General features: G+C 55.2%; 2 protein-coding genes across 2 annotated transcripts in view; both read right to left on the bottom strand.

Annotated features, from left to right (window-relative positions):
• Window positions 1-1,071: 1,071 nt before the first annotated feature.
• On the bottom strand, window positions 1,072-9,026 carry TPP1 (tripeptidyl peptidase 1). The gene is made up of 13 exons (XM_004717072.3): window positions 8,981-9,026; window positions 8,809-8,880; window positions 8,389-8,528; window positions 6,308-6,458; window positions 5,969-6,096; window positions 5,653-5,831; window positions 5,329-5,527; window positions 5,011-5,199; window positions 4,716-4,785; window positions 3,781-3,901; window positions 3,527-3,685; window positions 3,231-3,356; window positions 1,072-3,080 (listed from the first exon to the last, which is right to left on the bottom strand). Exons 1-13 carry the CDS (start codon window positions 9,022-9,024, stop codon window positions 2,940-2,942), a joined length of 1,719 nt encoding a protein of 572 aa, XP_004717129.1. The 5' UTR covers window positions 9,025-9,026; the 3' UTR covers window positions 1,072-2,939.
• A 785-nt stretch (window positions 9,027-9,811) lies between these two features.
• Window positions 9,812-19,536, bottom strand: part of DCHS1 (dachsous cadherin-related 1) — a 21,571-nt gene continuing 11,846 nt past the window's right edge. Inside the window, exons 10-21 of the mRNA XM_045290532.1 lie at window positions 19,135-19,520; window positions 18,785-19,024; window positions 18,572-18,697; window positions 17,568-17,777; window positions 14,978-15,856; window positions 14,765-14,878; window positions 14,436-14,647; window positions 14,190-14,344; window positions 13,892-14,022; window positions 13,484-13,767; window positions 13,002-13,140; window positions 9,812-12,734 (exon numbers count right to left, since the gene is read on the bottom strand). Of these exons, the coding sequence (XP_045146467.1) occupies window positions 10,123-12,734; window positions 13,002-13,140; window positions 13,484-13,767; window positions 13,892-14,022; window positions 14,190-14,344; window positions 14,436-14,647; window positions 14,765-14,878; window positions 14,978-15,856; window positions 17,568-17,777; window positions 18,572-18,697; window positions 18,785-19,024; window positions 19,135-19,520 (5,488 nt within the window). The 3' untranslated portion in view covers window positions 9,812-10,122. The remainder of the gene's footprint in view (window positions 12,735-13,001; window positions 13,141-13,483; window positions 13,768-13,891; window positions 14,023-14,189; window positions 14,345-14,435; window positions 14,648-14,764; window positions 14,879-14,977; window positions 15,857-17,567; window positions 17,778-18,571; window positions 18,698-18,784; window positions 19,025-19,134; window positions 19,521-19,536) is intronic.

Below are 19,536 nucleotides of genomic sequence, written 5' to 3'. Positions count from 1 at the left end.
CCGCTAACCATAAAGGGGGGCATTCGAACCCACGGACTGCTCCATAGGAGGGAGAGGAGGCTAGCTGCTCCCCAGAGATAGGCACTCTCGGAAAGTCTACACAGAGTCACTGTGAGTCAGAGGATCCACCAGATGGCAGTGGGTGGGTTCATTAGTCCAGGCGGACCGCAATCCTGTGCTGAGGTTACCAAGATGGAAAAAAGCATGATCACATCACAAACCAGTTTTCATCAGTGCAACTTAGGAAGGAGCAGTTGTAAGGCTTATGCAGTGCCATAATGTGTTCAGTGAAATATTAACGAGCTTGGCTTGTATATTTGACCTGGTATTATGTAAAATGATCTAAAACGTGGGTGTCATATATTTGGACGTACTGTATATGTGCTTGCCATAGGCAGGGTATGCCATAAATCCTCCCCCGCATAGACCCAACACCCTGCAGCCATGAGGTGTCTGCCAGCCTTGCTTCCCTTCTGCCTCCTTGTCTTCCAGCCACAGCACGTGGTGGAGGACAGAGTAGAACTACCCACCAGGGTTTACAAGGCTGGAAATTGTGACGCAAGCATACTGCTGTCTTTCTCCAGAGGAGTGCCTGATGGGTTCAAACCACCAACCACTCATTTAGCAGCCAAGCCCTGTAACCATTGTGCTACCAGGGACCCTGGCATTTCCTCTCAAACTCACTGCCATCAAGTTGACGCCCACTCATAGTGACCCCAAAGGACAGGGTAGAACTGCCCCTGTGTGTTTCTGAGACTGTAATTCTTTGCGGGAGTAGAAAGCCTCTTTCTCCCTCAGAGTGGCTGATGACTTTGAACTACTAACCTTGTGATCAGTGGCCCAATGTAGAGCACTCGATGCCTGGCCCAATGTAGAGCACTCGATGCCACCAGGGTTCCCCTTACACCCCCTCTAGTTCCCTTTTTTGGCCTTTTCATGGTTCACTGTAGAGCTAGAGAGCCCTCCCTCCCAGCCAAGTACCCTAATAGGGGCTGTAAGGGGGCAGCCCACAATGTTGCCTTTTAGAAGGTGAGAACGAAACGCAAAGGAACTGCAAGTGAAAGTGTGGGATTCTCAATTCACCAAACATTTATTGCATTCCTCTTTGCCAACCACTGAACTTGGGCTTGGGGATAGAGAGTTGAGTAGGACAAATGTCTAGACCTCTAGATACCAAGGCTTGGGAAATAAGGCAAACAAAGGAGTTATTTCAATACTGGGTGGTAGCTTTGATGCTGGAGGTAGGCAGAGTGTGTGAGTGCGAGGGGGAAGACATCTGCCTAGTCCAGGCTGCGGCACTTTGTCAACATTTTTTCATCTTTGATTCCCGATCCTTCTGTGAGGCCGGCATTTTGAGAATTCCACTGAGCAGATGAGGAAACGGCCTTGGAGAGCGAGGAGGAGTTGCTTAAGTTCTTGGGTTAGCGTCTATCAGAACCCAAAATAAGACAGTTTTGGTTTTTTTTAATCTAGAATTTTTCTGCCATACTAAAATCATCTCATTGAGCCTCAGGGAAGCAAAATGGTTCACACGAGATGGAAACTTCCAAGCTGAGTCTTTAAAGAATTATGGAAATATGCCAGACAGAAGACTACGGACGCTTTGGTGACTATGGCAATGAGTTTGGTTTGAGTTTTAAGCAGTAGGAATAAGCTTGAACAAAAGTGAGATGACGGAGGGGAAGGAGTGTGACAGTGGGGGTGGGGGGCATGGGTAAGGGGAGAGGATAAATATTTTTTTACTCAGGCACAAGTAAGGAAGAGACCTGGTCTTATGGGCCTTGATGAAAAAATCTGAACTTTACCTAGTAACCTTTGATGCGTTTGACTCAAGTCAGTGATCTGATGGGATGTGCATTTTCCTCTGAAAGGTAGTTTAGGAAGGACAAGGATGCTGTTTTTGCTAGGACTGCCTATAGTACAAAGGACAGAGAATAAGACTAAGCTAATAACATAGCAGCGAATATGGAGGTAAATGGATGACTTCTAGATATCTTTCAATATCTTCAGTCGGTGGAACTTGCGGGTTGATATAAACATATTAAAAGATAAAGCCAGAAGGCTTTCTAGATTGAAGGTGGGGGATGTAAAGGAAATGAGAGTCTAGCATGGCACTTAGGTTTCTGACTTGGTCGGAAGAAGCATAGTGTCAATATCTAGGAAGAAACCAGAGAAATGGGACAGCTTGGGTTTGGGATGGAAGGAGATGAAGTGTTGTGTATCTTGCAGCTTGCATTTGAGGTATCAGTTACTATTGGATAAAGAGTTGCATTTAGTGAGATAATGACAACTGGAGATGTCAGTGATGTGTTCAAGGGACCATGGGTGGTGTCAGAGGAGCAACAGCCTGAAGCTGGAGCGATGGCAAACAGCAGCACTCAGTGAGTACGCAGAGGAGACGTCCATGAAGGCGGGAGACAGGTGTGGTTCGAGAAAGGAAGTCCTGGAAGCTAAGGAAGGAGAGGGAATGGGAAACCACAGCAGAGAGTCCCTAAAACAAAGAACAACAAGTGTGTGCTGCGTGAAACAGACTGATCCTCAGTGAGCCCAGTGTCAGGGAGAGGAAAGGGCAAAAGCAGAGATCTCGTTGCAATGGACTGAGGAGTGAAAGTGAAGTGAAATCATGTACACAGTAAGGTAGGCACTCTTTGGGGAAGCCTGGATGAAAAGAGAAAGAGATGGGGGAGGAGCACCCCAAGTGCTGATTATCATGACATTTTGTAGGGCAACTTGAGGCAAGAGTGTGTGGACCCCAGAGTATAATGAAGCCAGGTAGGGCTGGGAGTCTAGTCCAGCTCACAGCATGCCATAGTTAGGGAGGTAAGCTGTCTGTAGCAGTCAATGGTTGAGGGTCCAAATGGCCTCCATCAGGGTGAAATAAGGGACCAAGCCACTGGCTGCAAGGCAGAAGACAAATCTGCTCTCTTGGCAGGAAAAGGTCAAGGGTTGAGTAGTGTCTTCAATAGATCTGGGAAGTTGGGTGTTCCCCAGCCTGTCACAGGATCCCAGCCAGGGCCAGAGCAGAACCCCTGACCCTGCACCTCTTCATTCAGACAGGACTCATGGCAGCCATGGGTCACCTAGGGGAGAAGTGGACGTCAGATCTGGGTTGTTCCCGGTACCACCGAATTGCACATCCTCCACCCGTATCCACATCCTAGAATACTGGTAGATGACTAGTATTCCCCAGACTGCTTTGAAAGCATCCACACCATTCCGTGCACACTCACATCAAAGAGACCTGCTCCGTGCTTCTGGTAGAGACTTGGATTGAGAAAACCGAGAGGAGGCTGGCCATTGAGGATTCTGTGCTCATTAATCAAGGAGAGGATTCCTCCAAATACAGGAGTGGAGGCCTGAAAGTGATGCAGTTCAAGTAGAGGTTAGGGTGTGGCCTGAGTAGTTAGATTTATTGGGGCATCTAAAAAGACCAGAGATCTCTTGAGTCTGGCTTCTGGGTACAAAGTGTTCGTGGTAGTGATAAGAGCAGTTCCTGAGTGGGGCTTTGGGTCAGGCTAATTCTCACCGAGGTGCCAGACACCCATGGGATGGCTATGCTGTTGCTGACCACCCAGTAGCCGTCGGAGAGTGCAGCCACATCGGGGTAGGCACGTCCACTGGCATTGTAGTAACTAGATGGTGGCAGATGGGGGCTGGAGCTCAGAAACTTGGCTACAGCTTCCTCCTGCAAGGCAATGTGGAGTGAATATTGGCCTGTGGCCTTCCCAGTAATCTGTTGAACCCTCTTCCACCTATCCATCTCCATAAGCATACACACACCTGGTATGAAGGCCGTGGAAACACATTGCTGAAGCCGCCACCACTGATATAGTCAACAATCTCATTGGTGACGAGGAAGGGATTCTGGAAAGATGTGCCTCCCACTGTGGTAACATAGGGGCTGAGGGCAGAAGACAACATTCAGCTTACAGGGGGAACCGTGAGCACTTCCAGGATGTGTGGAATAAGTAAGTGTGGCCTAATCCATCAACACAAAACAACCCACTGCTGTAGTCACTTCTGACTCTCTGCACCTGTGTTAGAGGAGAACTGCCCAATCGAGGTTCCAAAGCTGTCATTCTTCATGGGAGCAGATAGCTTCATCTTTCTTCTGAGGAGCAGCTGGTGGATTTGAACCTCCCACCTTGCGATTAGCAGCCCACTGCTTTACCTACCACACCATCAGGAGTTCCTGGGTCTTGCTGACCAAAAAACCAAACCCACAGCCATCGAGTCCATTCAGACTCCTAGCAACCCTACATAGGATTTCCAAGACCCGCTGACCTTTATGACATCAGAAAGCCTCCTCTTTCTTTCAAGGAGCAGCTGGTGTGTTCGAACCACCAGCCTTGCAGTTAGCTGCCTAACGCTGTACCCACAGTGTCACCCTTGGGCCTTCCTAGAGGGACCAGATTCCATGGGTCAGTGTTTTCAGCTTTCAAGGAATGGACTGTGAAATCGCTGTTTTTCTGCAGGTAGACACCCACCAAATCTTCACAAGATTGCCTGAGTATTTAGGGAGTAGGTGCTATATCGCACCCATGAGACCTGGGGCTTGGGGCCTGCAGGAAGAAAAATGAGTAGAGCAGCCACGGAAGGTAAAGCTGAAGGTTGAGTAACAGAAGGTTCTGGTGGGGTCGAGGCAAAGATTCTAGATCATGAAGTCAAAGGTGAGAGGTTGATGGTCAGACATAAGGGTGGGCTAGGATGCCTACCTGGAGGCAGGGAAGCTGGGACGGAACTGATGCCTTCCAGAGACAGACCAACAGCCAGCCCCACTGTCACCTGTGAGAGACATCAAGTTCAGCACTCAGATTAATTGGTCAGAGCTTGAGGAGTAAGAGTGGAAATTCAGCGTCAGTCATGACTGCGGGAGGTCAGAGTTTAGAGGTCAGGTTACTGGTCCCTGTTGAGGATCTGGGTTCTGATTTGATTCTAAATCAGAGCTCAGAGTCTGGTCACTGGGGGTGAGTGGCCAGTCACTGGGGTAAGTTGAAGGTAGGCAGTCACCTGAGGCAAAGAGCATGGTGAGACCCCGAGCAGCAGCCTTCATGAACTCCGTGTTGACCCGCTGTATGTAGGTGCTGCTGAGAGAATCCTCGTCGTCTCCGTAGCTCACGGTGTGCACATACGGCAGGGCCGACTCATTACTGAGCAGGAGGAGCCACTGGAGGAAGGGCTCCTGCGCCTCATGCCGGCCTTGATTGACCGGGGAGAAGGATACAAGGGTGGTCACTGTGGGACACCAGGTCAGGAGAGTCCCTTGGGGCAGTAGGGACCAACACCCACCCCAACTTTCTTCCCCACCAACCGACCCCCTGGCCGTACCTGGGTTACTGTAGACCCAGGTGGAGATGTTGGCACCGGCGCTCATCAAGTACTCCACGTCTAAACTGGCCTCGATCCCAGCCCGGCCCCGGCCCTGTTTTCCAACCACGTGGGCTATTGATGTCTGGTGCACAAATGTCCCACCGAAGAGGTGCATGAATTTAGCCAGGTCTGAGTCATGGAAGTACTGGTCCAGGAACTGTGGAGGGAGTCAGGGGGCACGGCGTGGGGTAAAGGATGGTTTATAATGAGGGCGAGAAGCAGGGTAGGCACTCAGGACACACCAGATGGCTGTGGGGAGCTGGGCTGATTGGCATGGCTCACCTGGGCACAAGCCTGGCTGTTGTTGGTGGCACCAGAGCCCACATCTCGTGCTGTCAGGTTGTACCGCTCCCGGATCACAGCTGGGGTCACCCCGAGGTGCAGGCTAACTGCCCCTGCCACTTGTCTCTCAGGGCGTTGCCTCAGGGTCGATGTAGGAGGGAAGCGGTGCAGACCCCCCACTTGGGGAGGGATCAGACTTGAGGAGGAGCTCTTAGAGACTCCAGTCCACCTCCCCTCCTTATTTTAAAGCTGAAGCCCAGCTTCCCTGGCTCCAGGTTCTGCCTCCCCAACCCCCACCAAACCCACTGGGTGTTACCAAAGTCCACATGAGATGCCAAAGCCTGTGGGAGCTGGTAGGGTTGTAGAGACCTTACAACGCTGGTCTTTGCAGGTCCCCCCACATAGCGATGGAATTCAGCCCCAGAGAGCAGCAGCTCTGCCTGTCTGGAGGGCAGAGACCAGAAGAAGGTCAGAAATCATGCAACAGAGCAGAGGAGGTCCCTGGAGCAGCCCTGGGAAATGGGTCCTCTCCCCATGCCTTCAGCTGCTCCTTCCTACAGGCGTGCAGCAAGCTCGCCGCTCCCTCCCACTGAAGTGACCCGTCTCCCTGGTGGGATGATGGGAACCCTTCTTGGGGCCAACCATTTCCTCTCACCGGACGCTCAGCCAGCAAGTCAGAAAGTCCTGTGTGATCACCAAGTGACAGTTCCAGGCTCCAGCTCCCAGCAGCCATTTGTGGACGGTGCGGAGGGTCAGTGGTGATGGCCTCACCAGTTCAGCCACATCCTCAAGGGTCAGGTATTTCCCTGCAGGGATTCAGAAGGGGCTCTTACCTTTACTCATTGTTTTCCCACCTTGCCTTCCTTAGACTCCAGCCAAGAGACATCAAGGCTTCCCAAGGAGCCTGGAGCAAGGTCTTGAGGATGCTCAAGTAATCTTCTAGCAAAAAGGAGGGCTGTATAGCTTCAGGATTTATGGGGGTGGTGAACAGGTGAGGATGGGGGAGGCTGGGGAGACTTGATATGCCAAGGTTACGTCATAGAATACATTGTCACGACAGTGAAAAACAAGCAAATAAGTGAAACATTTCCACAATAAATATTTTCAAACCTTGTTTTTAGGTGCCATCATCAGCCCCGACTCATAGTGACCCAGTGCACAACTGAAGGCAAACGCTGCCTGTTCCTGCACCATCCTCACAATTATTCTTAAGTCTGCAGCCATGGGGTCCATCTGTCTCATTGAGGACCTTTGTCTTTTCGCTGCCCCTCCATTTTACCAAGCATGATGTCCTTCTGCAGGGACTGGTCTCTCCTGACAACATGTCCAAAGTATGCAAGACAAGGAACATTCCGACTGTACTGCTTCTAAGACAGATCGGTTTGTCCTTCTAGCAGTCCATGGCACTTTGAATCTTCTTCACCAGCACCACAATTCAAACGCATGGAATTCTTCAAACCTTTTCAAAACTCAGTCCTTGAGTTGATGCCAACTCATAGCGACCATATAGGAAGGTAGAACTGCTGCCGTGGGTTTCTGAGACTGTTTACGCCTATAAAGCCTGGTCGTCCTCCTGTGTAATGGCTGGTGGTTTCAAACAATGGAACTTGCGAATCACAGCCCAACTCTAACCACTACACCAGCAGGGTCCCTCGTCTCCTCAACTCCCCAGAGGAGGTACCCCTTTGTTGCTGCGGCCCTTCAGAACTTAGGGAGCCAATTGTATAAGATGGCATCTACAGTCACTCCACTCTTCATGCTTGCTGGTTGCCCCTTCCCCCCGCTTTTATATTAGGAGCTCTACAGATATAACAATCCATAGTCCAGTTAGATTCAGCAGTATTGTACAATTGTTGCCACCATCATTTTCAGAACATTTTCTTTCTTCTACTCTTTGGCTGCTTTTCCTCGAAGGGGCTGGTGAGTCACTGTTCCTGCATGGAGAGAGGCACCCAAGCCCTGGCCTCCTGGGGGAGTGTGAGCCCACCTCCCTCAGTGCTCATGGCTGCTGTGAAGAGCAGGGGACACTGCAACTTGACTGTGGTCCAGGTTGTTCTGGGGCCGAGTGGGGAGTGGAGTGGAGGAGACTGCAGAGACCAGTCAGGGAGCTGGGCAGTTGTCCAAGTGGGAAGTAAGCAACGGAGTTGGTGGGAGTGGAAGTGGAGAGACGTGATCGATCCAGTTTTAAGGGGTTGGAACCAGCAGCCTTGGTGTCCAAACAGAGGAAGTGATGTTTGAGGAAGGAACTTGAGATGACAAGTGCTTAGAGCCACTAGATCAGCGGTTCTCAACCTGTGGGTCAAGACCCCTTTTGGGGTCGAATGACCCTTTTACAGGGGTTGCCCGACTCATAACAGTAGCAAAATTACAATGATGAAGTAGCAACGAGAATAATTTTATGTTTGGCGGGGTGGGTCACCACACATGAAGTGTATTAAAGAAAGGGTCACGGCATTAGGAAGGTTGAGAACCACTGTCCTAGATGCTATTCCCTACTCATAGGATCGCTGCCAAGTAGCAGAGGTAGGAGCTTTGATTCTAGAGCTGATCACAAACCTCGATCTTAGGGTTCTAGCTTGAGGAACACTGGTGGAAAGGCTGAGGGGACGAGTATTAGTGAGGGATTATTACGTTTCAGTTCACATCATGACTCCAACATGCCCTGCATTACCCTGCCCCGCCCCACCCTCCCCTGCCCAGACCAGTGCCGTCCCTCCCCCAAGTTCCAGCATGCACCATAGCGAGGAGAGCGGGGATCCGACACAGCCTGCACCACGTGGGCGAGTCGCTCCAGGTTCCGCTGTCTCAGGGCAAAAGTGAGACTCAGCTCTTCCTCGGGGTCCAAACGGCCCAGAGACACCCAGCCTGGGGGCAGCCTGCAGGTCAGGGGTTAAGTTTCAGGGACACAGCCTTGGTTAAGATGGAGGTGAAAAATGTAGGTCTTGGAAATTTAGGTCACTGAGACAGACCTCATGTCAGCTCTCAGGGGCTGATATGGGTCACGGGAAGTGTAGGATGGGGGAATTGAGCCTAGGAACCCCAGGATGAGGCTATAAGGTGGGTCCCAGGGCCAGTGAGAGGGTGAGAGTCTGGGACGAGGAAGGTGGGTGCAGGACATGGCAAGGGGAAAGAGGCACTCGCTATCAAACCACTCACGTCCGCTGCTGGTCGGGTTCGGGGCTGTAACTGCATTTCCCAGCAACGGAAAGGGCAAGAAGTCCTAGGAAGCTGCAGGGTGGGGAGGCTGGCTGTCAGTGTTTCCCATCCCAACGCACGTTCTTTCGTTCCCCGCTCCCAAGCATTGGGTGGTGGGGGGATATTTTCTTACCAGGATCGGAGTCCCATTCTGCCTTTCTGCCTCCCTCCTGTCATGTGATCTATCACATGACCCTTATAGTCTTCCTGCACAACTACTGCTACCCCACCCTCCTTGGCTTAGTGCCGTGCTAGCTCCTCCCTCCCTGGGAAGGGAGTTTCCGAATGCTGGGGCAGGGTGCCCTTTCATCTGTCCCTCTGCCCTGCCCAGCACCGAGTAAGCCCAGAGCTCCCACCTTGATTCCCGACTCCAGTGTGGCACAGTAAAGAGAATCACAGGCGTGGGGATATCAGAGTAATTTCACCTATCTGAGCTCAGATCTCATTTGTAACAGACACTCTCATATTAAAACTCAGCTGCCTCACAGGCTTGCTGTGAAGTCACCCTGAGCTAAAGCTGGCAGATGGCTCAGCAGAGACTCTGACACAGCCAAGGCTCAACAAATGGGAGCTCCTGTTACAGACTGGATGCACAGCAGCCCACAGAGAGCCACTCGATTGAGCTGCTCTTGCCTCCCTGCTGTCCTCAACCCCACATCCACATGCAGCCATTCCCCCAGCTCCATGTCACAACCAACCTCGGGCTAGGCTCCTGAGCTCCAGGACCTCCACATGCCCCCACCACCCCACCTCCAGCTTCTTACACCCCCTGCTGCCACCCACAGAGCAGAGTCTGAGACTGGATACAAACTGCAGTTTATTAAGGCTCCAGAGTGAGAATTGGCACTTGGTTCTGGGTAGGGGTAGGGGTGTCAGTGGAACCCACAGGAACTGGGCCCCAATGGGTTGGAGAGACCTTACCCCCCCATGCCCCCCAATAAATAAAGTCTCAGCTCCACCCCAGGGTGCTGGTGCAGGGCAGGAAGTCCTCAGGGAGAACCCAAGGCCCGCCCCTCCATGTTTCCTCCCCCACCCCCTACATTGGACCAGGCCCCCAGGCCAGTCCCCCAACAGGGCGCCTCTGGTGCTGGTGCTCTGAGGGGCTAGGATATAGGACCTGCCCCAACTGGGGGAGCTGGGGGTGGGGATCTGGGGTCCAAGGGTCGCCTCCCCTGTGGCCAAACATGGTCCGAGGCTGCCCAGGGCAGGCTCAGAGTGGGGCCTGCATTGGGGACACTGTTCGCATCCCAGGTCGGGGCCCAGCCCGGGCCACAGCTAGATGTGCAGCTCTGTGTCATCAGGCGGCTCCAAGCCAGATTCTGAGCTGAGGGCTGAGGCTGAGGGGCCCTGGGCCACCCCAAATGGAGAGACAACAGGTGAACGAGCAGCCAGAGGGGACAGGGAGGGTGAGAAGCTGGGGGACATGGCAGCTGAGGACAGGGAGCCCTCGTGGCTGATGGGGGAGCGGTGGGAGGCCGGTGGGAAGATAGCTCGGGCTACAGCTGTGCTGGCTGGTTTGGGGGGCACAGACTTGGCTCCTGGGTGGGCCACTGCAGTGATGAGGGGTGGCGGGTCAATACGGGGAGCTGGAGGACAAGGCCGAGCTTCATCCTTGAGCCGGGCAATCTCTGTGAAGACACTGGCTAGCGGCTGGAACTGCGGGCACCAGCTCAGAAGGTAGTCCCAGTTATAGCTGCCACGAAGCTCCTCCTCTCCAGCCACGATGGCCGTCAGCGCGCCGGCCACGCACGGCTTGCCATCTGCTGGAAAGCCATAGTCCCCGGCGGGTGCAGGGCTCAGACCACAGCCCCCCAGGAAGGCGGTGGCGGTGGCAGGGGGGCCATCCTCTCGGTACAGGGTGGCTCCTGAGCCTGGCAGCAGCAGCCCTGCCTTGCGGCCCTTGTACCATGTGTCAGGGGCGGGCGGCTCACAGGATGTGTCACTCAGTCCATCTGCATCCTGCTGGATCCCCGAGTCGGGGCCACGGGCGGCCAGGGAGGAGGCCACACTGGCCACGCGTGGAAACTCATTGATCATGCGGATTTCGTCATCCTCAGCGGCCTCTGCGGAACCGCGGCCGCTGGAGTGTGAGGGGTCCAGGGAGCCACCGCGGGGGTAGGGGCCCCCAGCTCCTGGTCCACCATAGCTGGGGAGGGTCTGGTGGTACAGGTGCTCCGAGGGCGGCGGGCTAGGTGGCTCCCGGCCCAGCTTCTGAAGGGATCCACTGGACAGGGGTGCCGCCTGTGACATTGGGCCTGGGGCTGCCTCAGTCTTGCGGTTCCGTGCCCGCACCAGTCCTAGGACCAGAGCTGCCAGCGCAAGCACCACAACCACACCCAGCGAGGCCGCCACCGCCCCCACCAAGAGCAGGTTGAGGTCAGGCGCCAGGCCCAGGGCGGTGTGGGTGACGTCCATGGTCACAGGCACGGTGGCACTTCGAGAGGCAGGCAGTGGCCCTCGGGCCACTACCTCCAGCCTCATCTCCCGCGGTGCCTCACGCCTGGTCCTGCCCCCACTGCTCGAAGCCCCTGCCCCACTGCCCGGGGCCCGGCTGTCCACCTGCAGGTACAGGGCGCCTGTAGTCTGGTTGATACCAAAATAGGGTGAGGAGGTGGCCAGGGAATAGAGCACCAGGCCGTCGGCACCCCCATCCTCATCGGTAGCCTGCACGCGGCCCAGACTGTGACCGCGGCGGGCACCTTCTGGCACTTGGAAGTAGAAAGCTGGAGCCAGGAAGACCGGGTCATACTCATCCTCACCGGTCACCAGCACCGACACGGTGACCGAGGCCGAGAGATTCCCAGTGTCTGTGGCGCCCACCAGCAGCCGAAAGCTGCCTGTGTGCTCATAGTCAAAGGGCACACGGGCTCGCAGCTCCCCAGTGGAGCTGTTCAGAGCAAATGCCTCCCGGCCCTCAGGTCCTGGCCCGGCCTCCAGCAGGCTGTAGCGAAGCCTCCCAAAAGCGCCGGCATCGCCATCAACCGCATGCAGAGTGGTGATGAGAGTACCTGGAGGCTGGTTCTCTGTCAGGCTGGTGCTGAGCAAGCTCAGTGGAAAGGCTGGGCCGTGGTCATTCACATCCTGGACCTCAATTGTCACCGGGGCGAGTGCGAAGTGTGCCCCAGCGGGGTCGGCAGCCTGCACGACAAGCTGATGGCGAGCCTGGCTCTCACAGTCCAGTGGGTGGGCCAGGCGCAAGGCCCCTGTGCTCGCATCCAGCTCAAAGAGCCCCAGGGGGTCCCCGGAGCTGACGGTGAAGCGCACGAGGCCGTGAGGACCGGGGTCGGCGTCGGAGGCCTCCACGTGCAGCAGCTCAGCACCAACAGGTGTGTCCTCGGGCACTGCCATATGGTAGGCTGCTCTGGCGAAGACAGGTGGGTTGTCATTAACATCCAGCACCGTGACAGTGACCGGCACTGCTGAGCTGCGGGGTGGCTGTCCCCGGTCAGCTGCAGCCACCGTTAAATTGTACTGGGTCATGCTCTCGAAGTCCAGAGGCTCAAGCAGCACTAGGCAGCCCAGCGCCCGGGGTCCTGGCCCTCCACCCTCCCCAGCCTCAGTCAGCCGGGGCTCCAGTTGGAAGACTCGGCCCCGGTTGCCACTGATGATGCTGTAGTCCACGGCAGCATGGGTGCGGCTTCCGTCGGCGTCTGTGGCTTCCAGGGTAAGTAGAGTGGAACCAGGGGGCAGGTCCTCAGTCACAGCCACGCGGTAGTGCTGTGATGTGAAGCTTGGGGCGTGGTCGTTCTGGTCCTGGAGCTGCACATGCACTGTGGCTCGTGCCGCCCGGCCTGGCACCCCGTGGTCACGTGCTTCCAGCACCACATCCACCATGCCCGGGCCCTCCTGGCCCAGGGCCACAGTTTCTAGTGTCATAAACAAGGTCCCTGAGATGAGAAGGGAACAGGAAGAAACAGTCTTTCAGCAGAGGCTGTGGGGGGAACTGGGGAGTGACTGACACGTCAGGGTCCAGGAAATGACCTCTGGTAAAGGATTCCAAGTTCAGGGAAGGACTCTGGGTCACACAGTCAGGGAAGGGCTTACACTACAGATGGGTGACGGTGTCCTCCCTGGGCCAGACATGGGGGTTAAGAATTTGAATGAAAAAAAAAAAAATGTGGCCCAGCAAGCTAGCAAGCCAGGGAAAGACGCACCGTTGTTGGGGTCAACACTGAAGCCCTCGGCAGGCGAAGCCAGGTGGTAGGAGATGTGACCGTTGGCACCTGAGTCCCGGTCAGTGGCAGAGACGGAGAGAATGGCGCTGCCCGGGGGCATGTGCTCTAGCAGGGTCACCTAGGGTACCAGGGAAAGTGTTTCTGGCCAAGCTTTCCAGCTGCACGGACACCCACTCAGCCTGTGCTCGCGTTTGGCCCCTTAAGCGCACACTTGGCATCAAGGGGAGAGTCCCACTCCTTAAAGTTCTACTGAGAATCATCTCTCTCCCTTTCGGTGCTCAGGTTGGGAGAAACTGCCTGGACACGGTTTCCTTGAGAGACTGGCTTGGAGAAGCGGGTCCAAGAAGGGACCCTCTCATCTCCAGAGCACTGTCCCTCGCTCGGCTCCAAAGTCCTGGTCACTTCCACCCAACGGGAGCCACCTTGGGCCTGAGTGTGGGGATGCCCCAGGTCAGCAGTACCTGGTAAAGGCTCTGTGAGAAGGCAGGCGCGTTGTCATTGACATCCTCGATGAGCACCGTGAGGTTGGCATGGCCCTCGTGAGGCCCGTCGTGTGCCAGCAGCTGCAGGGAGTAGTGGTCACGCTGCTCGAAGTCCAGGGGGCCCGTGAGGGAGATGCGGCCCCCGTAGCGGCCAACGCTGAAGGGGTCCTGGGGCCCAGATGGGCTCAGCACATACCACAGCACTGGTCCTGAGTCCACATCATTCCCTGTGACCTGGGCGATCTCGGAGCCCAACAGCACATCTGTAAAGCAGGGGACAAGCATGTCTGGCAAAAGCAAGGTGCCCCGGGAAGGTGGGGGGGGCCCTAGTGTAAGGGACTTGTCTCCCTGCCGCACTTTGTACCTCTCACTTTACCCAGCCCTCACCTTCTGGCACTCGGAGCTCCCAGGGCTGGGGGATGGTGGGGCGGTTGTCATTGGTGTCGATGACCATCACTGTCAGGGTTGCTGAGCCCACCAGGGCTGGGCTTCCTCTGTCTGTGGCCATCAGCACAAGCCTGGGCACAGAAGATGGTCAGCGGGTGGGGCAGGGCCAAGAGACAAGGGGCAGGTCAGCGCGGGAAGCTGAGAGGACTTAGGGCATAGCCTAGGGAGGGAAGGCAATTTAGGGCTAGATTTGGAACTTGACACACCCAGGTTAAGGTTTTACAGGGCCGGGCCTCACCGTGTTTCTGCCCAGATCTCACGGTCCAGGATGGCTGTGGTCGTGATGGTGCCGGTGGCTGGGTCCACGTGGAACAATCCTCGTGCAGGCTGGGAGGCGGCCAGGCTGTAGGAGATCTGTCCACCGGAGCCTTGGTCCAGGTCATCTGCCTCCACCTGGAGGGAGTAGGAGGTTGTGAGGCACCGGCCTGGCCATCAACCAGTCCTCTACCAACCCCCATCCTCGCCCTCTCAGCACACCCCATACCTGCAGCAGGGGCCCCTCCAGGGGCCGGGACTCAGGCAGGAAGGCCACGTAGTGGGGCCGAAGGAAGCGGGGAGCATTATCATTGGCATCTTGCAGTGTAAGGGTCAGCACTAAGAAGGCAAAGGCTCCCCCGCTCTCTGCCTGCAGCACCAGCCGTAGCCGTGGGCTTACCTCGAAGTCCAGCCCCTCAGCCAAGCGCACTGTGATGGCTCCTGGTGGGGAGGCAAAAGGGCGGGCCCTCAGGTAAGGGCAGCCCCTCCCTACTGGTGGCTCCTTGAGTCCAGAGTCTGTCCCCTCCCTCAAAGCCAGTCCCTGCTCCTGCCCCTCACCTGTGTTGGGCTGGATTGAGAAGACCCCTCTCTCATTCCCGCTGAGAATGCTGTAGGTGATCAGTCCATTTGAGCCCCCTGCATGGATGGCCTTGGGGGAGGCAATGGGAGTCCCTGCAGAGGACACACACGGGGTGGCATGTGAGCACTGGACAGCAGCACCTTGGGAGCATTTTTGGAGAGTAACCTGTGGGAAACGGCTGGGGGACCCACCTGGTGGTGCATTTTCACGGAGCATGGCCTCGCTACTAGCCCGGGGAAAGCGGGGTCCACGCTCAGACTCTCCTTGCAGCCCAACAATCACCACGCCCGTGGCAGAGCGAGCTGGACGTCCAAGGTCAGTGGCCACAATGAAGAGGACGAGATCCTGAGGGCCCAGCATTGCAGGGGAGCGGGCCACCCGGATTTCCCCGGTGTAAGAGTCAACTGTAGTGCCCGGGGGAGGAGTGCCTGCCAGTCGGTACAGGATGGAGGCATTGGCACCAGCGTCACGGTCCTCAGCTCGCAGCGTGGCCAAAGCCAGGGTCGGGGTGCTGAGGCTGGGGCCTGGGCGAGGCAGGCGCAGTCGCAGGGGACTGGCAGGGAAGGTAGGTGCGTGGTCGTTGACGTCACGCACTGTGATGGTGACAGACACGGTGGTGCTCAGCGGCCCGGCGGCTGCCCCGTCCACTGCACTCACAGAGAAGGCGTAGCTGGGACACTGTTCTCGGTCCAGTGCCACAGCTGTGCGCAATTCCCCAGAGCCCGGCTCCAGCAGGAAGGCTCCTGCTGCACCAGCACCCAGGTAGTAGGTCACACGGCCGTTGGCCCCAGCGTCAGGGTCATGAGCCTGTAGCTGCAGCAGCAGGGTCCCTGCAGGTGCATCCTCGGGCACCTCCACGGAGTAAGCTGGCACAGGGAAGACTGGCGCATGGTCATTGGCATCCAGCACAGTCACAGTCACAAGCAGAGTGGCACTGAGCACCGGCTGCCCTCCATCCCGGGCCTCTATCTTCAGCTGGTATGCTGGCTCCAATTCCCTGTCTAGCGGCCTCCTGGTGCCGAACTCCCCAGAAGCGACATTGAGGACAAAGGCTCCTGTTGGGTCCCCATCTGCAAAGAATGGCAGCCCATTGAGGTGGAGGTGATATGTAGTGAACAGCAGAGAGAGAGAGAGAGAGAGAGAGAAACAGAGAAACTGGGACAGAGATAAAGAGGAAGAGAAACCCAGGTGAGCAGCTCTTCTCAGACTGGTCTGAGGAGTCCTGGGAGTTTCCTTGAGATCTTTTCAGGAAGTCTATAGAATCCAAACTAGTTTTGCTAGCAATACTAAAATGTAATTCGCCTCTTGGATTCTCACTAGCTCACAAATGTATTCTGGAGTTGTCCAGACGCTGCATGAGACAGGATGACATCATTGCTCAACAGCTCATGTGCTCCTGGGTTTCCTAGAATTCCTAGGGAGTAGGTTGGAATTCAAATGTGTGTTTTCTGAGAGTTACCATTTGTTCCCTTTCTAGTTACCTTGGGTTACACCTGCTGTGATGTCCACAACCTCCCTATTGTCCAATAGATTGTTCTGTGAAGTTCTGGCATTTTCTTGTGCCGATGCAGATGCTAGGCAAGTGTATTTTATTGGCTTCTTTTGCTATGGTTTTTCTGAATTTTCTCTGTTTGAGTATCGAATATAGTCAACATTGGGGTACATATAGCCCATGTAAACAAAAGCACTGCAGATCTCAAGACATTTTCAGAGTTTGAAGTGTAACAGCAGTGTAAAATCAAAAGGGTGACATTTACCTAAGGACAATGTTCAGAGGGTTAGAAATGGAGAAGTATAATGTTTCTGGATAAGACTGAATTTTTGAATCGTATGACATGTGGATGGAGTGCTAAGAAAACTTTTGTTTTTAAAGGAGAAATGAGAACAGAATTGGAGATACGTAGTGAGAATTGGAATACATACTGGCACACGGAGGGGATTGCAATGGATGCGTTGAGATAAAATGTGTATGAATTGTTGACTGGAAAGCGGATGGTCTGCTCTAAAAACCTTCATTCGATTCACAACAAAAAGTGGTTTCTTCCCCCCTCCCAGTCCCCCCACCCCCAACCCCACTACGCACACTCTCATGACCTCAATTCTACCTTACAAATCCAGCTAGACCAGAGCATGTATACTGGTACAGATGAGAGCTGGAGACACAGGGAATCCAGGACAGATAAATCCCTCAGGACCAATCATGATAGTGATACCAGGAGGGGAAGGGAAAGGTGGGCAGGAGAAAGGGGGAACTGATCACAATGATCTCATATAACCCGCTCCCAGGGGGATGGGCAATAGAAAAGTGGGTGAAGAGAGACATTCGTCAATGTAAGACATGAAAAAAAAATTAATAAATTATCAAGGGTTTGTGAGGGAGGGAGGGAGGGAGGGAGGGGAAAAATGAGCTAATACCAAGGGCTCAAGTAGAAAGACAATGTTCTGAAAATGCTGATGGTAACATATGTACAAATGTGGCACATTTGGTTGTATGTATGGATCGTGTTAAGAGCTGTATGTGCCCCCAATAAAATGATTTAAAGAAAAAGTGGTTTCTTTTTTTTAACAGAAAGGAACAGGAAGATAAAAAATAGAGACACAAAGGGAGGTGAAGAGCTGGCGAGGTTTAGAAAAGGGTACTCAGAGGTCAAACATGTGTGGAAGAAAAAAGAAGAGAGGAGGGGAAAGACCCAGACCCACTGACGGAGGCCGACGCAGGGTCGAGGAGGACAAGAGCAGGAAGAGTAAGGGCTGGGTGGGTACCTGTGGGACAGTTCTCACCCAGGATCCGGTACTGCAGCTGCCCGTTGGCGCCCACATCAGGGTCAGAGGCCCGCAGTGTGGTAAGGGTCTGGGGGTCCTGACCCTCGGGAACCTCCAAAGAGAGGTGGGCACTGCCAAAGGTTGGGGCATGGTCATTCTCATCCTCCACAGTCACCCGCACTGTGACATGGGTCAATAGGGGAGGTGAGCCCCTGTCCCGGGCATACACTGTGGGGAAACAAAGTCAATGAGATTGAGCCTGCTTCCACCCCAGGATGATACCCCAACTGCAGAGTGTGCACACGTGTTCACAACGTACACACACAGACTGGACACTACCTCCTCCCCTTTTCAGGCACACAGGGTTTCTACAAACATGAACACATGCATCAGAAAACGTTCTTTCCCATCTCACCCTCACCTGCTTGGTGCAGACCCAGAATCTTGGACTAATGGTGTGACAGGCAAGGCACTGACTAAGGTACCAAAAGATCTGAGTTGACACTCCAGACCTGTCACTTCCAGGATGTGTTTGCTTGAGCAAGTTGCTTAGCTTCTCTGACACTCAATATAATCTGAGGGAATCTCGCAGGGGGATAGCTGGGACACTGTGACATTATGCGCTGGAGAGGCGCGTGTGGCCACAGGGCTAACTACCTTGAAGCCAGTTCATCTTGCACTCTGCCAAACTCTTGACTCCCCAAACCAACAGAAGACACTGTCATGGATCCTGGCTTTTGCGTTTAAGGAAGGAACTGAGCTCCACTGTTCCCTTGGCTACAGTCCTTACAGAAGGAGATCAACAGGCCTTGATTTCACGGCACTGCTCAGTGGGCTTAAACATCCCACCTCGCAGTTAGTAGCCAAGAACAAACCGCTTGACTCTCCAAATGGGTGCAAAACCGAACAGCGGCTGTGTTGTATCGGGCAGAAGCCTCTAGAAATGCAGTCCTTTGGGGTTTTGCCCACATAACTCTGGTGCTTACAATATTTCCCGCCCTTGTGGTCCTATCAATCCATACCTGTCAGGTTGATTTCTTCCTGCTCCTCGCGGTCCAGGACCCGAAGAGTCCTGAGAACACCAGTGTCTGGGTCCAGGAAGAAGCTCTCACCTGACACACCTCCATAAGTCACCTGGCCATTGGGCCCTGAGGACGGACAGCATGGAGGAAGATCAGAGGATGCTTACAGCCCTGGAACATCCTGTTCTCAATTCATCGCGGCCCAGGTCTTACCCAAGTCTGGGTCGGTTGCCCTCAGCGTGAGCAGAGACGTGCCAGGTGGGCTATTCTCGCGTAAGACGACCCTGTATTCCTGCTGCTGGAAAGTGGGCGCCTCGTCGTTGACATCAGCCACACTGACAGTCAAGAGCTGCGTGGCTGTGCGTGGTGGGGAGCCGTGGTCTGCGGCCACCACCGTCAGGATGTGTTCCGCTCGCTGCTCGCGGTCCAGGGGGCGCACCACGGACAGAGCTCCTAGATGAAGGCAGACTGGTTGGACGGAAACTTCCACAAGCCCTCCATATCAGACACTACACCCCCCCTCCCACGGGGCTCTCACCCTGCACCCCCATCTCAGTTCTCACCAGTGCTGGAATGTAGCCGGAAGTGGCCATCCCCGCCAGCTGCCAGGCGATAGGTCACTCGTGCAGCCTCACCCAAGTCCGGGTCCCGGGCTACCACGTGCAGCGCCGCGGGCCCAGGCGGCTGATCCTCCGGGAGGCGCACCCGTGCGGGCGAAGCGAACACGGGCGCGTTGTCGTTCTGGTCCGTGACGAACACGCGCGCGGACACGCGCGCCGCGCGCCGGCGGCTGGCGTTGGTGGGCCGGTCGGCGGCTTCCACGAGCAGCAGGAGCGACGGTGTGGTCTCGCGGTCAAGGCCGTGCGGAGCGCTGAGCGCCCCGGTGCGCGCGTCCAGGCGGAGCGCGGGCACGGGCGGCTCCTGGAGCAGCAGGCGGTAGCGCACGTCGCTGTTGGGGCCCGGGC

The sequence above is a fragment of the Echinops telfairi genome, unplaced genomic scaffold (assembly GCF_000313985.2).
Source record: "Echinops telfairi isolate 266 unplaced genomic scaffold, ASM31398v2 ScPeMD7_41;HRSCAF=154, whole genome shotgun sequence".
NCBI lineage: Eukaryota > Metazoa > Chordata > Mammalia > Afrosoricida > Tenrecidae > Echinops > Echinops telfairi.
The sequence above is the reverse complement of the archived record's forward strand: the minus strand, read 5'-3'. Positions and strand labels throughout refer to the sequence as shown.